Genomic DNA, 19,010 nt, shown 5'->3' with positions numbered 1-19,010 from the left:
TCTGAATGGAAATGGATGTTGATTTAAGTCAGTTTATTCTGGCCATTTCAGCAAGGTGATTGTAACATGAAGACATTTAGAATGAGAGACCAGCATCATGGAACATTTCATTGTATCTGGATTTGTGCTGGCGTTAGTGTTACATCTAGATACAGATACAGTAAAAATTCTTTAGTTAGATTTTATGCGCAACTGGGAAAGAGGAACAACTTTCTGGTGTCCCAGTCCTGCCATGTTTACCCATAATTAATACATCTCATTGCTTTTAGGTAAATAATGCTGCAACAGCAACTGGGGCTTACTTCTCTTTGTAATTATTTCAGCTGTATCCATGACAGAGAATAATTATATTTACTGGGTGCTTTGCTGTTTCATTTCCATTGAGATGCTCCCTCTGATGTATGAAGAGATCACAGTCACAGCAGTTGGTGTCTCTGCCCATTCTATCACTTCTGCCTGCAGAAGGAATTATATTTATTTTAATTCATTTACTTAATTTATTATTTTTACAAATCTTTGAAGAAATCCAAAAGAAATCCGTAATTTATAAGTAGCTGAAAAATATCCCTGAATTTATCCAACCTGGCTGCAATTCAGAATTTTGTAAGGTTAAAAAAAAGTCTGGAGCAGCAAATTTCACAGAATGGAATGCTTTAAAGATATTATATTTTATTTCTGACAAACAGAAACAGCAGTTATGTTCACTAGCTTATATATACAGTACACATTTACATTGGTGGACATAATGTGGACAAAGGAGGAATTAGAAATAATTTAACTTAGCGGTTAAGAGCACAGACAAAGAGCTGCAATGATTTTAGTTTTTGGACTTAATGGACTTTCAGGAAAACCATGAGTTTAATGGTCATATGTTAGAATGAAGGCTGTTTAAACCATAATGTGTATTATTTTTACTTACCTCAATTTGTGATCAGTCAAAGAAAGAGGAATATGCAGTAGCTACTTCAGTTTATGCATTAGGCTTTTCCATATCTTTCTGTCCTTGCAAATCATCCTTGCTTCCGCCACCTCCATACACTGATTCATTCACTGCCTTTTGTTCTTCAACAAAAGAATAATCTGTAAAAGAACAAATGGGTGTCAAAGGCACAGAATTGATTGGTGGACTTGGAAGGCTGCAAGAACATTCATTGATCCATCATTTTTACCAACAAATATTCCAGCTTTTTTTTTTAACCCACTAAGCTTACATGGGTCAGGATGGTAATGTAAATACAGAAATTAAAATACTAGCCTGATTGTGTTTTCCTTGATGTTAGTAGACTTTGGATAAAGATATGGGCATCTGGAAGCATTCCCAGATGTTATATTCCTTTGCTGTATCTCTCTGTTCTTCCTTAAAGAGCAGCTCTTTTTTCAGAACCTCTTTGTTCAGTTTTGTTTAAGTTATCCTGAAACTAAAGGATGATTTACTGCTGACACGATGAGAAATTTCATTGCTAGACCATAATAAACTAAAAAAATAAAAACATGAGCAAACAGCAAAACCCAGAAAACAAAACCCAAGGAAATCTGGCTAAATCTAGCTTATATCAATTATTCCTCTTTATACTATTCTAAACCTGAAAATCATCCTTGCTTTCAGCACAACTATGCATTGTCACATACACCACACTCCTCTTTTTGAGATTTCATCAATTCTGTCTAAATTTGTACAACCATGACTCTTCCTTTCCCCTTGACTCATTCAACTTCCTCATATATTCATGTTATGATTCTGTCCTCGTTCAATATGGTCAAATCATCTCAACCTACTTCTTTCATACTCACTATTCCCTTTGGTGCTCCATCTGCATTCATTTATGATTCACTGATTCTTGACCTTATCTGTTCATGAGTGCCCCCATTTCCTTTGTAGCTAACTTTCAAGCTTCTATGATTCACTTAATGACTGCCTTGCTTAGCAATGGAAATTCTGATCCCAATTGTGGTCATGTCAAGGACTACCTCTGTTTACTCAGGAGAAAATTCTACTGAGTCCAGTAAATTTTACTTCCAGGTATAAGATTGCAACTGAATATAATAGTTTCACTGCTTGAATTGCCAAATTAAACTCCTTAAGCCAGTGGTTCTCAACCTTTTTAATGCCGCAACCCCAACCGGTCGTAAGTCGAGGACTAAACCGGTCGTAAGTCGAGGACTACCCAACCGGTCGTAAGTCGAGGACTTTCCCTGCCCGGGAGCGCCGCGCATGCGTGGTTCCGCCCCCTGCGCCGGCCGAGGCATAGCTGGCAAGCGGCAGAGACGGAGCAGGCCGACCACCAGCTGGCCCAGCCCAAGGGAGGTAAGGCACCCGCCGGAAAAGGGGGAAAATGGCGGACAAAAAAAATGACGGACAGCCTTGCTTGGCGACCCCCATGAAATGGTCGATCAACCCCAAATGGGGTCCCGACCCACAGGTTGAGAACCACTGCCTTAAGCTATTACTTTCAAAATGTATGAAACACTTCTCTTTTTAGTAACGTAACTTTGAACTTTTAAGGCAGAGCAGATAGGGGAGAGAAAGATATAATCTTTCGGACAAGATAATACTACTAAGTTTTTTCCCCCTGAAATCCAGTGTCACAGTTTTTCTGTAACCTGTCTTTTTGAGCGATATATCAAAAAAAGTTGAGTTGTCATTGTACAAGATGGTACAGTTTGTGATAGGAAGTTATAAAATAAGTGTCTCTGCACTGACGAAATTATTATATAAGGCAAGAAGCTAAATGGATCTACAAAGAACAGCTATATAAAGTGGGTTACATAAGTATCTTGAAACTATCTTGAATAGTTAGACCTCAGCCTCCAAAGCACTAGCTCTGAGCTTCCTGTGCACTAATTATTAATGGAATCCTACTTTTTGCATTTGCAAATCTGTCTCATTCTGTATACATTTGGCAACAGCTGAAGCTGTTTTTCTGGTGGTCTCTGATGCTATTAATGATTCTGAGCCACTGGAATTCAGGTCACAATCTCTCTGCTGAAACAGTTTCTGGAAGAGGCAGATTTGCACCTTCCCATTGTCTTCTGTCACAGTTGACATTTTTTCCAGCTGCTGCTTGGAGGAATTGATGCCCATTTTGGTAGAATAGTATTGCTTCAGTGAACTCCTCCTCATTGTCTTCTCAATCTCTCTTCTGGCATGTGAAGAGGAGATAAAAAAAAGAGATCTGATTCAGAAAACACTTATCATGGAATATTCTTCAACTTATTGGAGTTTAGGAAATGCAGACCAATGATTTGGTTCAGGTACCACATTAGGCGATGTATTATTTTTTTTTTAATACCATGTGTTCATTAAACCGTAATCTTTTGGGGTTCATCTAGCATGCTAAGTTCAAACTAATAGTTAACTTTGGTTTCATATTCCAGGGAATGCTTATCAAAAATAATGGAGAGTTTAGGTTTGGATGACTCATTTCATCACAGGAAGGCCATTTATATGAGACAATTGTAAGTTGGTGGTACATGAATTAGTCAGCCTAAGCCACTTACCATGACATGTAAATCCATCCATGATAAAGCCAGGCCCAACATCAAGGATGAAATGATGCTGGATGAAGTATTGATTATCCTTCTCCTTCATTTCTGATGTCTCTTGTAGCGTACAGTACCTTGGTAAGCCCATTTGTAAGCTTAACAGATGGTAGCAGTATGTAGTCCTTAATTTTACAACCACAATTGAGTGCAATGTTTCTGCTGCTAAGCAAAACATTTAAGTGAGTTTTGTCCATTTTACGACCCTTCTTGCCACAATTGTTAAGTGAATGACTGCAGTTGTTAAGTTAGTAGCACATGAAATGAAAATATTTGTGCACAAAGATGGATGGAACTAACAGCTTCACACGAGTATAATTCTGGCTTCCCCATTGACTTTGCTTGTCAGAAGGTTTTAAAAAGTGATCACATGACCCCGGAACACCGCAGCCATCTTAAATATGAACTAGTTGCCAAGCATCCAGATTTTATCACATGACCATGGGGGGGTGTGCTGCAACGGTCTTAAGTCTTTTTTTCAGTGCCGTTGTAACCTTGAATGGACACTAAACAAATGGTTGTAAGTTGAGGACTACCTATAATATGGATAGACATCTCTTTTCCACTTTTAAATATATCTGAGCAACATGTTAGTTGCTTTCTGAATCAAAGCACTGAGTGCAGCTGCAGTTATTTACTGGTTTCTTATTTCCTCCTAGACCAGGGGTCTTCAAACTTGGCCCTTTTATGACTTGTGGACTTCAACTCCCAGAATTCCTCAGCCAGGGTGGCTGAGGAATTCTGGGAGTTGAAGTCCACAAGTCATAAAAGGGCCAAGTTTGAAGACCCCTGTCCTAGACACTTTTGGTGTGTGACATTTCTTTCTACTGCCCACCATAAAAGTGAAAAGAAAAAAGGGAGACTGGCCAGTAGAGATAGATTACTAGCCCCACACCCAAATTTCCTCCTTTTTTTATTTGGTCATAGGACCAGCTATGGTGGAGTTCTGATAAATGGAGATGACCTAATTTATTACAGACCTTTTGTTGGGGAACTGATAACTGGCTTGTCTTGCTTCATTGGTCAGGCCTGTTCTTTTTCCTGGTATTGTAGAATTTGGATTTGAGATGGGAGTGTTATTATGTTACTCCCCTATTTACTCAGAGGATAAGTTAAAAATGAACAATCAAACCTTTTGTTTTATGAAACCGGTGTAAAATGACATAAGTTGTTTCTCCTTAAAGAGATACAACAACCAAAGTTATGCTTAATTATAGAATGTCAAAAGGGGCTGCGGGTTTCTTTTCTTTGTTTTAATTATAGTATTATCTCCTCCTTTCTTGCTTTCAACTCTGGCCAGCCACCAGCTGCCTTTCTTTTTCTTTTTCCAACTCTGAGCTCCATGTTTACCTTCTTAAAGAAATGGCCAGATAACATTTATTCAAGCCTTTATTCAAAGGCAAAATAAAATAGTCTTTCATCACAGAAGGAAGTAAAACTATTCAGTTAAAGTATAATCCCAAGAGATTTTATTCCTTGATTTAAGTAACAACAACATCCAAATTAGTCAAGTCAAGACACGCACCTCTTGCTAACTGGTGAGATTAATTTAAATTGACAAAAAAAAAAAAGCTACAGGTAAAAAGGAATATCGAATAAAGTGAGAAGAAAATAGATTTGGTAATAACATTTGCCCAGACTCCAAAACAGCCCCATTTTAATTCAGATCACAGACAAATCCACCAACAATAATTTAACTTTGCAGCCCGTGTCTGAGGAAACATCCAAGTGTATAATGTCCTACAAAAGACCAGAAGGATCATACATTAAAAAGATGCAGGGCTTTAATTGCCCAGTTGAAGCTAGTAGCCATTAATTTAGACCCCTCTGGCCTTAAATGTAGATTTTTGTCCATTGAACTTGTGACCTCACTGATTCTAGGCTCCTCCTGCTCCTGCATTTCCCCATTTTCTCTCCCTACTAATCAGAAGATATTCAAAAGCTTTTGCTACATATCCTACACAAGGCAGTATCCTGTTTGATCAGAACAAAAAAAAAAACATGGAAATTTATTTTAAACCTTTTCTTCTGTTTAGAAACCCAGAAATATATTAGATTTTAATTCCCGTCATCCTCAGCACATCTGAACATTTATTTTCATAATTTTTATTTGGTATATTTGCCTTGGCTAGAGATAATGAGAGGGATAGTTCCATAGAATTGAAAACATTTGGTTAAGAAAAATTGCCTTCAGTAAGTTAGTAGGAGTAAATTGTAATCAAAGCAGGTTTTTAGAACCTGAGTGGATTATTGTTCTAGCACTGCATAAAAATATGATCTTTGCTCAGCCTGGATACAAACAGGACTTAAAACAATCAAGCAGATCTAAAACAGATCACATATTCAGAGTATTTCAAAGATTTCAGTATGTTGCTTCTGTCACTTCCTTTATATCCTGAAACCAATCTAGGCAGTCTTGGATCAGATTCAAACATTATACCCAGCCGTAATATGACTTGGTCCTTTTTGGTTTTGTATTTTATTTGTAAGAGTAAAATATTAAAAACACCCTACAATATCAACAGAAAAAAATGGTTGAACAGTGAAGAAAAACCTGGCATATTAGTGATGTAAATGTAAAGAAACTAAACATACTTTTAAAAAAGAAAAAAATATTAATTAAGAAGAGTGAGAAAGATCCATGTAATGTATGTTTGTTTTTGCCTGAACATAATATGTGGACTGTAGTTTAACAGTAGTATGCAAACCAGGTTCCTATGGGCTATTCAACAAACTTTGGTTTAAAACCTTGTGATTTAGTCTATATCTGTTTTTCTAGTTGCTTTGCCAATCTCAAGAATAACAGTAAAGAGTTTGAGTACATATCTGGAGACAGGATTATAACAAAGAAGAATTCAGCAATAATGTAGGTTCAGCTCTGTCCTTTGTAAATGAATTTTATTATATCCTGGGGTTGTTTTTTTAAAAAAAAAAACAACTCTCCAGAAATTGTTTATTTATATAAAGTGACTATAAAAGCTAATCCAAGACACCTTGTTGCCCTAGGCCAGGGGTAGGCAAAGATATTCTTCACCTTTTCCAGATCTGCAAGGTGACTAGGCTAGCAGTGATTTCAGTCATATCTTCATAGAGGACAATCTGCATCATTTAATCAGTCAATTTAAATTATGTGCCTACAACAATAACAACACTTTACCTAGAACAAAAAAACTTAATAAGATCTAAAGCTGGCAGGTATTATTCAGTATTGTACATTAAGGAATACACCATTAGATATTGTTCAGCTTTTTTCCTGAGGAAAATCTGTTTTCTTTGTTTATGTAAGGATAATGTCGTTCTGGCTTTTGGTGACAATGATCCTTGTACTAACTGAAAGAATTTATAGCTTTACATGCTCCTAATGAAAAGCAATTTATCTTCATTTTAGACCCTTTTATAAAAAGCAAGGATTAAAGTATCATATATATTCAATTTTATAATGCAAGATATTAGACATCTCTTGACCTATATTGGATCCAGTTGGAATATATAAAACAGATACATTAAGAGTTCTAAAGATGGCATAAAGGAAGAAGTTCAGCCAGATGTTACAGCTGACATGAAATGTAGGGTTGCTTACAATGCTGAGTTAGCACTGGGGTGAAAAGTTCTTTCTAACCCCACTGTGAACTGGGGACATCTGTATCTAAACTTTGTAAAGAATTCTTCTAAACTAACTGGAGGGAGTTCTATAGTCCTTATTAGCTGTAATTCAGCCTACTAGATTTAACAGACCGGTCCCTACAATTAGAGTGTAAGGATTCTGGGTCCTTGATGGGCCAACTTTAAAATATGACATATCAATAGTAATGATTGCCCCTTATTGTGTGGCTGATCAAGGCAACTAAATATTCTGCAGTTATTAACTGAAAATTAGTCAAATTTGGGTTTTTTTTATCTTCCAAAATGATTGCTTCTAGGGTGCCCCTACTAATTAACCCCTAAATCTGATGACAGTAATATCTATCCTTTGATTTCCTCTACCTTGAAAAAAATCCAAGATTTGTGATAGAATAGCTTATTCACCCTAGCAGCTTTATGAACTGACTGCTGTGTTTTGATTTACAGGTTTACTTTTCTTTTAATTCAGTAATAAATCGACATATTTCACAGATGAAAGTAAATGACAATCAAATTCAATATGTTTAACACATGAAATGAAAATATTTGTGCACAAAGATGGATGGAACTAATAGCTTCACAGGAGTATAATTCTTAGTCTTGAAGTAAAAATTGAATAAAAGAATAGCAGTTGGAATTAAGTGACATAATTAGTTTTATCCAGGCTATAAACTATGCTTTGGTTTGTTTTTTTCATTCACAGGAAGAAAGCATCGTAAAGGAGATAGACATCAGTCACCATGTCAAAGAAGGTTTCGAAAAAGCAGATCCCTCTCAATTTGAGCTCCTGAAAGTACTGGGACAAGGCTCCTATGGAAAGGTAATGTTTTACGTGTAATTTAGCTTTCTCCACTCTGGCGTCTTCAAAGTTGGTGGATCAGTTCCCAGAATGCATTGCGTTTAGGTTGGAATACTGAAAGTTGATGCTGTTGTGAAGCCTTCTTGTATTCATAATATCCAGATAATCAGACCACCATACCATACACAGAGTACATATTCATTCACTCATTTCAGACATAGGAACCACTTCTTCATTAGTGTGAGATGCATCACCTAACTCACATATAGGGTCACATCTTCAGCTTTCTTTTTCTCCCCTCTTCTGACTCCTCATCTCTTCCTCTGTACCTAGTTTTCTTTATCCTCCTTCATGTTGCCATAAACATAGAAACAGCCATGCTTCTTTTTCAAGGATCAGCCTAATATTTACTCAAGGATAGGGCCTTTAAAGCTATGGAGAGTGAAAAAACTTCCAGGTCTTCTGGTACCTTCTATTATTCTACCTTGACTCAGACCCTCAGTTTTAGAACAATAGCTTTACTTTGCCATTGGATTGCGAAGTCGTGTCCGACCCATCGCGACCCCATGGACAACGTTCCTCCAGATCTTCCTGTCCTCTACCATCTTCTGGAGTCCATTTAAGTTCACGCCTACTGCTTCAGTGACTCCATCCAGCCACCTCATTCTCTGTCGTCCCATTCTTCTATTGCCCTCAATCTTTCCCAGCATTAGGCCCTTCTCCAATGACTCTTTCCTTCTCATTAGGTGGCCAAAGTATTTGAGTTTCAACTTCAGGATCTGGCCTTCTAAAGAGCAGTCAGGGTTGATCTCCTCTAGGACTGACTGGTTTGATCGCCTTGCAGTCCAGGGGACTCGCTGGAGTCTTCTCCAGCATCATAGTTCAAAGGCCTCAATTCTTTGTCGCTCAGCCTTTCTTATGGTCCAACTTTCACATCCATACATTGCAACTGGGAAAACCATGGCCTTGACTATACGCACTTTTGTTGGCAGAGTGATGTCTCTGCTTTTTAGTATGCTGTCTAGATTTGCCATAGCTTTCCTCCCCAGGAGCAAGCGTCTTTTAATTTCTTGGCTGCAGTCCCCATCTGAGGTGATCTTGGAGCCCAGGAAAATAAAATCTGTCACTACCTCCATTTCTTCCCCATCTATTTGCCAGGAATTGAGAGGGCCATTGGATTATATGAACCAAAATAAAGGCACCCCAGATGCCACAGTTTTCCCCACCTTCAGTTTAGCTCAGTTGTTGGGGAGAACTTTGATTCCTCAAAGAACATTTTCAGGGAATATAATAATTTGAAATAGGGAAGTATGGAAGATAAAGCATAGGAGCCATTTTTGGCTAAGATTTGTTTTATATTAGATGCAACCTACAAAATTGGAAGGAAAGCATGACTCCTGAAATCTGCCATTTGTAGCTAAATCTATCACTCTTTTGAAGGGAAATTGAGAAAGTACTCTTCATCTAGCCTGAATCCATAAAACTTTTCAATATTTCAGTGTTCCACATTTACCAAGCTAATATATATTTAAATATATCTGCATTCAAGGCAACCAGTTTTTCAGCTAATGGAATTATATGAAATTATTTTGCAGTTGATAGCTTTTGATAGGAATGAGCAGATAATAATGTTTTGTATTAGTTTTCATTTGTTGTATTTTTTATAGGTTTGATATTTATTTTCATATCTTCTTAAACATTATTTAATGTTTGACACACGTAGTTTGAGAGGAGTACAATCAAATGCAATATTACAGGGAACAGCTGACAACTGACTATATCTTTTTAAATATAAAGTTACATTTATAGCTATTCTTTCTAGAGCTATTCTTTCTAGTTATAGATAGGCAAAACTATGTAAAATCAAATGACGTGTATTGATTTTTTTCTCCCATTCTTCTTCTCCCACTCATGAACATAATATAATTCACTTTTAAAAGGTTTGTTGCTTATTTAAAAAAATGCAGATATTTTAACTTGTGAAGAATTCCTAGATAATCTTAAAGGTTGAATACCTTTAAAAATCAGTTATTGGTATTTTAAAAATTGAACAACCTTTGAGGAATTATTAAAAATAAGATGACCAGTCTCTCTATGAAAATGAACTATTCTAGAACTTTATTTGACAGCTTAGTATATATTTTATTATCCTCTGAACCAGTGATGGCGAACCTTTTAGAGACTGAGTGCCCAAACTGCAACCCAAAACCCACTTATTTATCGCAAAGTGCCAGGGCTGCATCAGCATTATGGTGCCCTCAGGGGTGTGTGGCCCACTGGGTGGGCGTGGCTGAAGTCACGGCAGACTGGATGAGCATGGCCGGGGCCAGTCCCTTGCCATCTCTGGGGCATCCCCGTGGGGCCAACGCCGCTTGCTCACTCACTTCCTGCCCTGTCGCTTCCAAACGCCACATGCTCGCTACTCTGGTGAATTCTGCTGGGGCAATGGCACGCGTGCCCACAGAGAGGGCTCTGAGTGCCGCCTCTGCCATGCGTGCCATAGGTTCACCACCACTGCTCTGAACTATTGCAATATAGTTGCAATCTTAAACCTAGTGATTTGGGTTTCTGAGCATGTTAGGTTGGAAATTAAACTTGCAAAGGAAAGGGAGTTCCTCCTAACTGAGATGCTTGAAAGCAAGGAAGGTAAATTCCTATGAACGGTGATTTTTTAAAAATATGTAATCCAATGCAGACCTTTCTCTCTGAGAGTGCTTAGTGATATAATATGTAGCTAACTTTGTTAGTTCCAGCTGTGCCTCTTTTAGTGGATATTGCTAGAGAGAAATGTGTTACTGAGAAAGAGGTTGGCTTTCCCTAAAACTGCTTTGAAATATTTAATTTCAAAATATTAAACGTGTTTGTCAAGAAGATATACTTTGCAGTTTTCAGGTATTTGTTGTTGCAAACATCTGAACTAGGATCTGAGGGTTTACAATGGTCTGAATATTAGATGGTGTATGTGCATTTTTACTTTAGAGAGGGGGAATCAGTACATTTGTTTTTGTTCCTATCATTTTGTAATAAAAAATGAATATCAAACTCCATAAAATTAGACTAAGGAATATTTTGTATCCTGTTTTTCACTTGGAGCTCTTTGTTCTACTATTCAGCATATAAAAACCATTTCTTGGAGAAAAATCAGGATCTTATCACCCAGAGCTGCCCTCTGAGGGAGATGAGCAGTTAAGAAATACGAAATATCAATAAATAAACCTTTTCTCCTTTGATTTCCTTTCACCACTAAAATCCTTATTTCACTATCTGTGTGGGCAAATGTATATATCTGAAGCACAAAACTGATATAGAAACCTGTTTATATTAAAGAACGCTTGGGTAAAACTTTGGGTTTTCAATTAACCCTTATTTATTTTCTGAGTATTAGTCCCTGAGCTTCTACTGATAATGCATTAGTCTTTAAAATTGTTACTACCGGTAGCTCCCAAAATCTGACATATGCTCTGTGTTTGTCTTCTAAGCCCACTTCTAGTGTCCATCATAATTTATATATCTTACACATCTTACATTTAAATTTCCTATGAAGCTTTCTTCTATTCCACTCCTCTAACCTTGCTGTCAGTTGTGAGTTTGGCCATTTTTGCAGGGGTTGTGAGGGCAACTGTTTCTATGGTGTGGTGTTTTGAGATCAAGTCCTTTTTATCTTTGTTCTGTATTTCTTGTTTTGATTATACTTTTCTGGTGGATTTATTTTTTTTTATAAGCCACAAAGAACTGTTAAGGAAATAGGGCTGACATAGATTTTCTAAATAAATACTGAAGAATAGGGAAATGCATACTTACTTGATTACATACCTAGCAGGATCACTTTACATTAAACAAATGCAATAAGTACCATTATTTTAAACATACTTCAGTAAAGTGCCCTTTGGATTTTCCCCCTCACAGGTATTTCTGGTGAGAAAAATCAAAGGATCTGATACTGGGCAGCTCTATGCAATGAAGGTACTTAAGAAAGCAACTCTAAAAGGTAAGAAAAAAAAAACAGAGTCAGTGTACAATAACTCTTTTGATTAATATCATGTTTCCCCAAAAATAAGACAGCATCTTTTTTTTTTTTTGCCTCCAAAAGAGACACCAGGTCTTATTTTCGGGAGATGTCTTTTTCACAGTCTCACCTTGCGGCAGCAGCACCGACAGCCCCATCCACCCCACTTCTTCTGCAGCCGCTCACTGCCACTTGTGCACATCGCGCCCGGCCTCCATTTCACTGTCAGGGGCCTACAGGAAATCCCTCTGCAGCTGAGAATGGAGCTCCGCATTGATGCGTGCAATCTCCAGGGCGGCGCTGCGCGCATCAATCCAGAGCTCAGTTCCCAGCTGCAGAGGCCTTTCCTGAAGGCCTCTGACAGCAAAATGGAGACTGGGGATGCCATGCACATCAATCCAGAGCTCCATTCTCAGCTGTCGAGGCATTTCCTAAAGGCCTCTGGAGGCAAAATGGAGACCAGGGACAACGCACATGTGCAAGTGGTGGTGAGCGGCCGCAGAAGTGGGCCGAAAAGATAGGCAGGTGTTAGGGCATGGAAGGCCTGGCTGCAATAGTGAGGGGGTGCAGGGTGCATGGGGTAGCTCCATCCCCCACCCTGCCCTAGCTTGATTTTTAGGCGTGCACCTTGCCTCCAAACTAGGGCTTATTTTGGGGGTATGGCTTATTTTCGGGGAAACAAGGTAGACAAGTGATTTTGTTGTATGTATGTATGTATATATATCAGGTTGTATGTATGTATATCAGTCTCACAACAAAGAATTGCTCTGAGTATTATGTTTGGCTCTTATATTCTGACCCAACAAAGGTAGCTATGGATAAAAAGGAAATTAGCCTAAAATCCAGCTCCTTTTATATACAACCGAGGGAAATGGAACTTGATCTTTCTTGATTTGTCTTTGAAAAATAAGGAAGAGTGAGTTAATGCTGCAGGGTGTTTAGGGCAACATAGGAATGTAGGATCCTAGAGAAGAAATTTCATACAAATACATCTTGTGCTCCAATTGCAGCCATTTCTAGATTGAGAGGCACTGCTTGCAGTCATTCATACACGTGGATGCTTCTTTTAGTCCAGAATGAATCGGCAGGTGCAGCAGGTATACCCTTGTAACACTGCTCCTACATGAACTGCACTCAAGGTGTTGGTTGACACTTTTAAAACCCTACATGGCATGGAACCAGTTGCTTGTGAGTGGTCTTGTGGTTTCTGACTGATTGATAGTTTCAGATCTGGCAGAGTGAACATAATCCAGGTGCCATCTATAAAACAATGGTGGGTTCCTGGAAGCATGCCTTCTTTGTTATGCTGCTTACCCTATAGAACAGGCTCCCCACTAAATATGGACAGCTCCTGCTCTTTTGACCTCATGCAAGGCCATGAAATGTGGCTCCCCCCCCAGATACTGGGATTTGGGAAGTTGACATGGGAACTCCAACACGAATGTATGTGTCAAATGGTTCTTATGTTTACATTGAGCCTTAATGCAACTTTAGTCAGTTATTGTTTTAATTAAATTCTATTTTTATTTGTTTGCTGCCTAGACTTCCTTGACAAATGGGAAGCAATATTTATTGGATTATTTATTGCATAAGTAAGTAAAAATAAAGGCAGTTGCAAATCAGAAAAAAGAAACCCTCCAAGTAAAAGTAATTCGGTAGTGAAACTTAGAAAACTTTCTTTGTTATAAATATATTCAAGAAGAAGCTAGATAGCTTTCTACCAGGAACATTATGAGCTAATATAAAGCAGAGAAATTCTGCCCTATTTTTGATGGGTTCTCATTCAGTTTGATGAAAAATAATGCACTTTAGAAATCTTTCAGAGAAGAGAATGGGCGATATAAGATGTTCTTGCACTCTCCTATTTAGTGTGTTGATTTATACGCTATTTCAATCACACAATCCTTTGCCTAATGGATGCAATTGGGCCAGTGTCAAATCCATAAAATGTGAGAAATAAGAGCTTGGACTAACGTCAATATTACACTAGAATACTCATAAGTGGTACATCAAGCTTTACATTTCTAAGAATACTGTTTTTTTCTGCTTCTGCTGTGATTCCACTTCACCACAAAATGCCTTGCTACCTTTTCTTACGCTAAAACTATTCTATCCCATTTCAGATTTTTAGATATGGAAGTTGACTTTAGAGACATGAGCTATTTTAATGATCCTCTTTATAATTTTTATTTATGATTTAAGCATTGTTTGATATTTGTAATAGTTTTTGAATTATTTTTTACAAATCACTGAAGCTTACACACGTATATTTTTTTAAAAAAAACAACTTCAGTGCAGTTCAGAAAACACACCCCATCTGCCAATTTCCCCACTCCCATTATTGTTCTGTGATTGCAGTGGAATGTTTCAGATAGTACTCCTATCCGAATAAATAAATCTCCTAGAAGTAAGTGGAACATCTCTGGATATATATGCTAGGAATGTGTTACAAGACTTGCAAAGTGTATTGTCTTCCAATCTAGGTTCTGTTTTTTGAAGCTGCAGATTTGTTTGCAAAACCAGCTACAGTTTTATTTTTACTGCTCAAAGATCTGACTATTATTCTTTACTATCAGTTATTATAAATCACCATACTTTGAAAGAAACTGCAGAAATGGCCAGCATCTGTTATAGTATGTTTGAAGGATCTTAAGAGGCGGGACAAAGAGATGCTGCCTAGGGAATAGTCAGATAAGTGACAGCATGGTGGGTGGGGCAAGAGGCTCAGAAGGATCCTCCCTAAGTTCTTGGGTTGAAAAGGTGACAGTGGGAGAATTAGGCTTTCAGACATGCAGGGTTCTGTTAATGTAGCTTTACAATGAAGTAGAATTGGATTGTATAGGTCAGGGGTAGGCAACCTTGGCTCTCTTGCAAAATTAGTCCACCTGGAAGGAAGACCCTTGCCGGGGGACTTTGCAAAAATTACCATGTCAGACAGTGGAGCAAGGAAGGGAGAAAACTCCCCGGAAAGGGAGCCGCTGCCCCGGCTGAAACCCTGCCAGCTGTCGGGATCTGAGAGGTCAGAATCCTCAGGAGAAGAGGTGGTGGAGACACGGGACCACAAATCTCGGTGGTCAATGGACGTTGGAAAGAAAGGCGAGTGGGGAAAGAAATCAAGAAAGGTGACTCTGAGACGGGGGCCCAAACAACCAGAATGGAAGCAGGAGATGGAGAAATCCCTGCACGCAAGTAAAGAGGAAGGGAGCTGGGCACCGTACTCGGGCTGGATCCTAGAGAAAGCAATCGACCTAATGAAGCGAACTCTCAGCTCCCTAGGAGAGGAGAATCCTGAGCCCTACGCCCGCCCCAGCTCCTGGAGCCGCAAAGGGAGAGACACTGAAGGGGAAGTGGAACCTGCAGCCCCGGGGACATCTGCTGATCCAGTAGTCCCCACTCTCCGCCGAACCACAGATGGGGTGTGGCTAATGGGGGATCCCTTAAAACCTTGAATGGGAGAGCTTGGACCCAAGTCCTGTCTAGAACGCCTGCATCCAGCTTTCTCTTAATAAAGATGCCTGTTGGAAGAAATATTCCAGGAGTTCTGTCTTCTTAAGATGCAAAGTGGGGTGGGTCCTTACATTATAAAAGAGCCAAGGTTGCCTACACCTGGTATAGGTTCTCCTGCTTGAGCAGGGGGCTGGACTAGAAGGCCTCCAAGGTCCCTTCCAGCTCTATTCTATTCTATTTGCCATTTGGTCTACCTGATATGGCTGACTGCACCTATGACCTTTGCTTTGTATTCCTCACATAAGCAGAGGCAGAACATAATGCGTAGGGGGCTTATATTGATAGGCATGAAGTCTTCAGTAAATGTCAGAATCCTCTGAACCAGCCCTAAATTGCATTAGGATAGGTCACAAGTTAGAGGAGACCTGCTGAAAAATGGAAGAAAAAGACCATTTTTTTGGATTAGCTGAAAGAGCATTGCACATTTTCTCCTCATTCTCTTCCTGAAGATATTCTTGCATATTATAACGGCAAAGCTGGATTGCCAAAGAAACCCACATAGATTGGCCCTGATGGGGGGAAATTAAATAGAGAGGGGAGAAAACGGGGGAGGGGGGGTGCTATGTCTGCTGCAAATACTGTAAGTGCCTCTGAAAAACAAAGATAATGTTCCTCTTACAGAAAATAAGCTGCTTTTCTGTTTCCTATTATATTCTGATTAATAGCTGGGGTTCAGAAAAAGGTCACTGAGTCAGTTCACATGTTTTATCCTTTCCTACCACAAAGCACGTAAAGCAAGAAATATTTACTATTTGCTAAATCTGCATGAATGTCTTCCTGGTTTTAATAATCAGAAACATTTATCGTATTAATGAAATTGGTTTAGGATGCAGGAGTATAATGGTGTACTTTGGTGGCATGTATAAAATATAAGCAAATAGCAGAAGTTGCTATTACATATAAGATTCACCAGCACAAGTTTTCTCCGGGATTAACAATGATGGAGTTATGGTCCTAAGAGCATAAGATGATCACTGTATTTAAACCAGCTCTATAGTTTTTCACATAGTGTTAGCTGTCACATTAGAAATGATTTGTTCAGAATGTGGATGAGATACTTTTCATTGTTCCATAACTGTCACTTTTCCTGGGCTGAGGAGAGTTCTGTAAACACATGAAGTCTCCATCTCCTTATTGAAAAACAATTGTCTGCGAATACCAGGACAGCCAGAAGAATACTTTGAGATCCTTTTAAATTTAGGGTTTGAATTTAGGAGTCTAGACTGGGAATCTGGGAAGATATTGCCAGAACTTAGATAATGAAATTGTAGACAAGAATAAAATTAGGAAGAGTCCAATCTGTTTTAGCCAATATCATATTTGAAGCTTTCACATTCACCAGTCTGGTGGCTTTGTCAGACATAAAGCCATAAAGTCAAATGGGACATGAATCCTAGAAGATATTAAGGAAGACAGCTGCAAGCAGATTTGTTCCAATGGGGCTCCACAGTGGCCTTAATGTTCCAATCAGAATAGAGCTGGAAGGGACCTTGGAGGTCTTCTAGTCCAACTCCCTGCTCAAGCAGGAGACCCTGTACCATTTCAGATAGGTGGCTGTCCAGTCTTTTCTTAAAAACATCCAATGATGAAGCATCTACAATTTAAACACTGAGATAAAAGATGTTGTCTCTCTGCTTTTTAGATTTAATCAGCTCCTAGTTCAATTTGACTTTCTTCCTGAAATTTGATTTTTGACAGTGGCTTCTTACAGATTAGTTCCCACATAAAACTTTCAATTATAATCACTTTCAGTTAGTTACTTGCATTAATGAATGTGTACTAGAATTACACTTACAGAACATTTCTTTGAGTCTGTCCAGTAGTAATTTGCGCTAGCACTATAGATATACTCTAGTAAAAAAAATCAGGACAAATGTTTTTTGTAAAATTCCTGCATATATCAAAAAGGTATGTTTCTTGAGGCGTCATAGAATTACAAAGTTGGAAATAACCTCAAAGGCCAATCCCCTACTTGGTATAGTTTCTGTTTGAAAGCCATCCTCTGGACAATAAGGAATAATTCCACTCTTTCTGGGTAACAACCCTTCAGCTAATGGAACATTGCTGTCATATCTTCCCTCAGTTTTTTCTGCAGGCTAAACATATCCAGATTCTCTAACCATTCCTCATAGGATTTGGTTTCCAGATCTTGTACCATCTTGGTAGCTGACTTTACTCCAGTTTGTTGTTACTTTTTGTATACCTCAAACTGGACACAGTATTTCAAATGAAGCCTGACCAAGGCATTAGAGAGTGAGACAATTATTCCCCTGATTGAATCCTGTTTAACAAATACAACTCAAAATAAAATTTGCTTTTTAGCAGCTGCAGCACACTATTGTCTCGTGTTCAATTTGTGATCTATTAGGACATTCAGATCTTTCCCATATATACAGGGCTTTTTTTCAGCCGGAACGCGGCGGAACCGCGTTCCGGCACCTTTTTCCGGGCCGGCCGCACCGGAAATAGCCCCTCCCACACCGGAAATAGCCCCTCCCAAATTTTACTTGCATTCCTGTTCTCTAAAGGGGCGGTCCTAGGGTTTGATGAGGGCGTGGCCAGGTTTGAGTTCCGCCACCTTTTCTCCGAGAAAAAAAGCCCTGCATATATATAATTGCCAAGTCATGTCTTTCCCTTCCTATACCTTTGCTTTTCATCTTTTCTGTGCTGACTCATGACATTACATCCTCTCTGTTTATTTCAGTTCACTGTTAAGCCTGTGTAGATCATTTTGAGTCTTCTAGGTTGTTGGCTATTCCTCCAGTGCTGTATCATCTGCAACTTTGATAATCATTTACTTAGCTCATTGGGGCCATTTATCAATTCTGTCAGGGTACAGTCTCAATCAGTTACCGTATTTTCCGGCGTATAAGACGACTTTCTAAACCCTGAAAATCTTCTCAAAAGTCGGGGGTCGTCTTATACGCCCAGTCGTCTTATACGCCGAAAAATACGGGTATTCAGGCAGGCTTCCAGAGTTCGGCTGGCAGGATGCAGGTAACCCCTCCCCCCGTCCTGCCGCCTCCCACCGCACCGCACCGCGCCGCTCTGCGTCCCGCGCCTCCGTGTCTCAAGCCTCTGTGTTATGCTTGGGCGGAAGACTTTTTCTTTTACAGATGGGGTGGGTGGGCCTGACATTCGCGCGCAGGCAGGACCCCGCCCGCCGAGCCACCGCTTCCCCATCGCCCTCCACGCCAGCCTGCTCCGTCTCCAGACCTCCCAGCTGACGGGCGCAGGTCCGGGGGTCGCCAGCTGACGGGCGCAGGAGTTCGGCGCTACAGCGGCCTCCCCTTCGCCCTCCGCACTGGCCAAAGCGTTGCCTGACGTTCCAGCTGATGGGCGCAGGTCCGGGGGTCGCCAGCTGACGGGCGCAGGAGGTAGGCGCCGCCGCGGCCTCCCAGCCGCTTGCTTCTTCGCCTGGAGCAGTTGCAAGGGCTTGCATGATCCCCAAGGGCCGCTGACGCGCTCCCCGCCGCCACCGACCATGCAAGCCCTTGCAACTGCTCCAGGCGAAGAAGCAAGCGGCTGGGAGGCCGC

The 19,010-nt window shown here is 39.7% G+C and overlaps 1 protein-coding gene across 1 annotated transcript in view; it reads left to right on the top strand.

Annotated features, from left to right (window-relative positions):
- The window catches only part of RPS6KA2 (ribosomal protein S6 kinase A2), a 142,392-nt gene that overhangs the window by 30,666 nt on the left and 92,716 nt on the right, over window positions 1–19,010 (top strand). The window contains exons 2-3 of the mRNA XM_015818361.1: window positions 7,865–7,981; window positions 11,867–11,948. Coding sequence (XP_015673847.1) covers window positions 7,865–7,981; window positions 11,867–11,948 — 199 coding nt within the window. The remainder of the gene's footprint in view (window positions 1–7,864; window positions 7,982–11,866; window positions 11,949–19,010) is intronic.

This window comes from Protobothrops mucrosquamatus, unplaced genomic scaffold, assembly GCF_001527695.2.
Source record: "Protobothrops mucrosquamatus isolate PMUCROS unplaced genomic scaffold, P.Mucros_1.0 scaffold_135, whole genome shotgun sequence".
Lineage (NCBI taxonomy): Eukaryota > Metazoa > Chordata > Lepidosauria > Squamata > Viperidae > Protobothrops > Protobothrops mucrosquamatus.
Note: the sequence above shows the minus strand (reverse complement) of the source record. Positions and strands in the feature narration are given on the sequence as shown.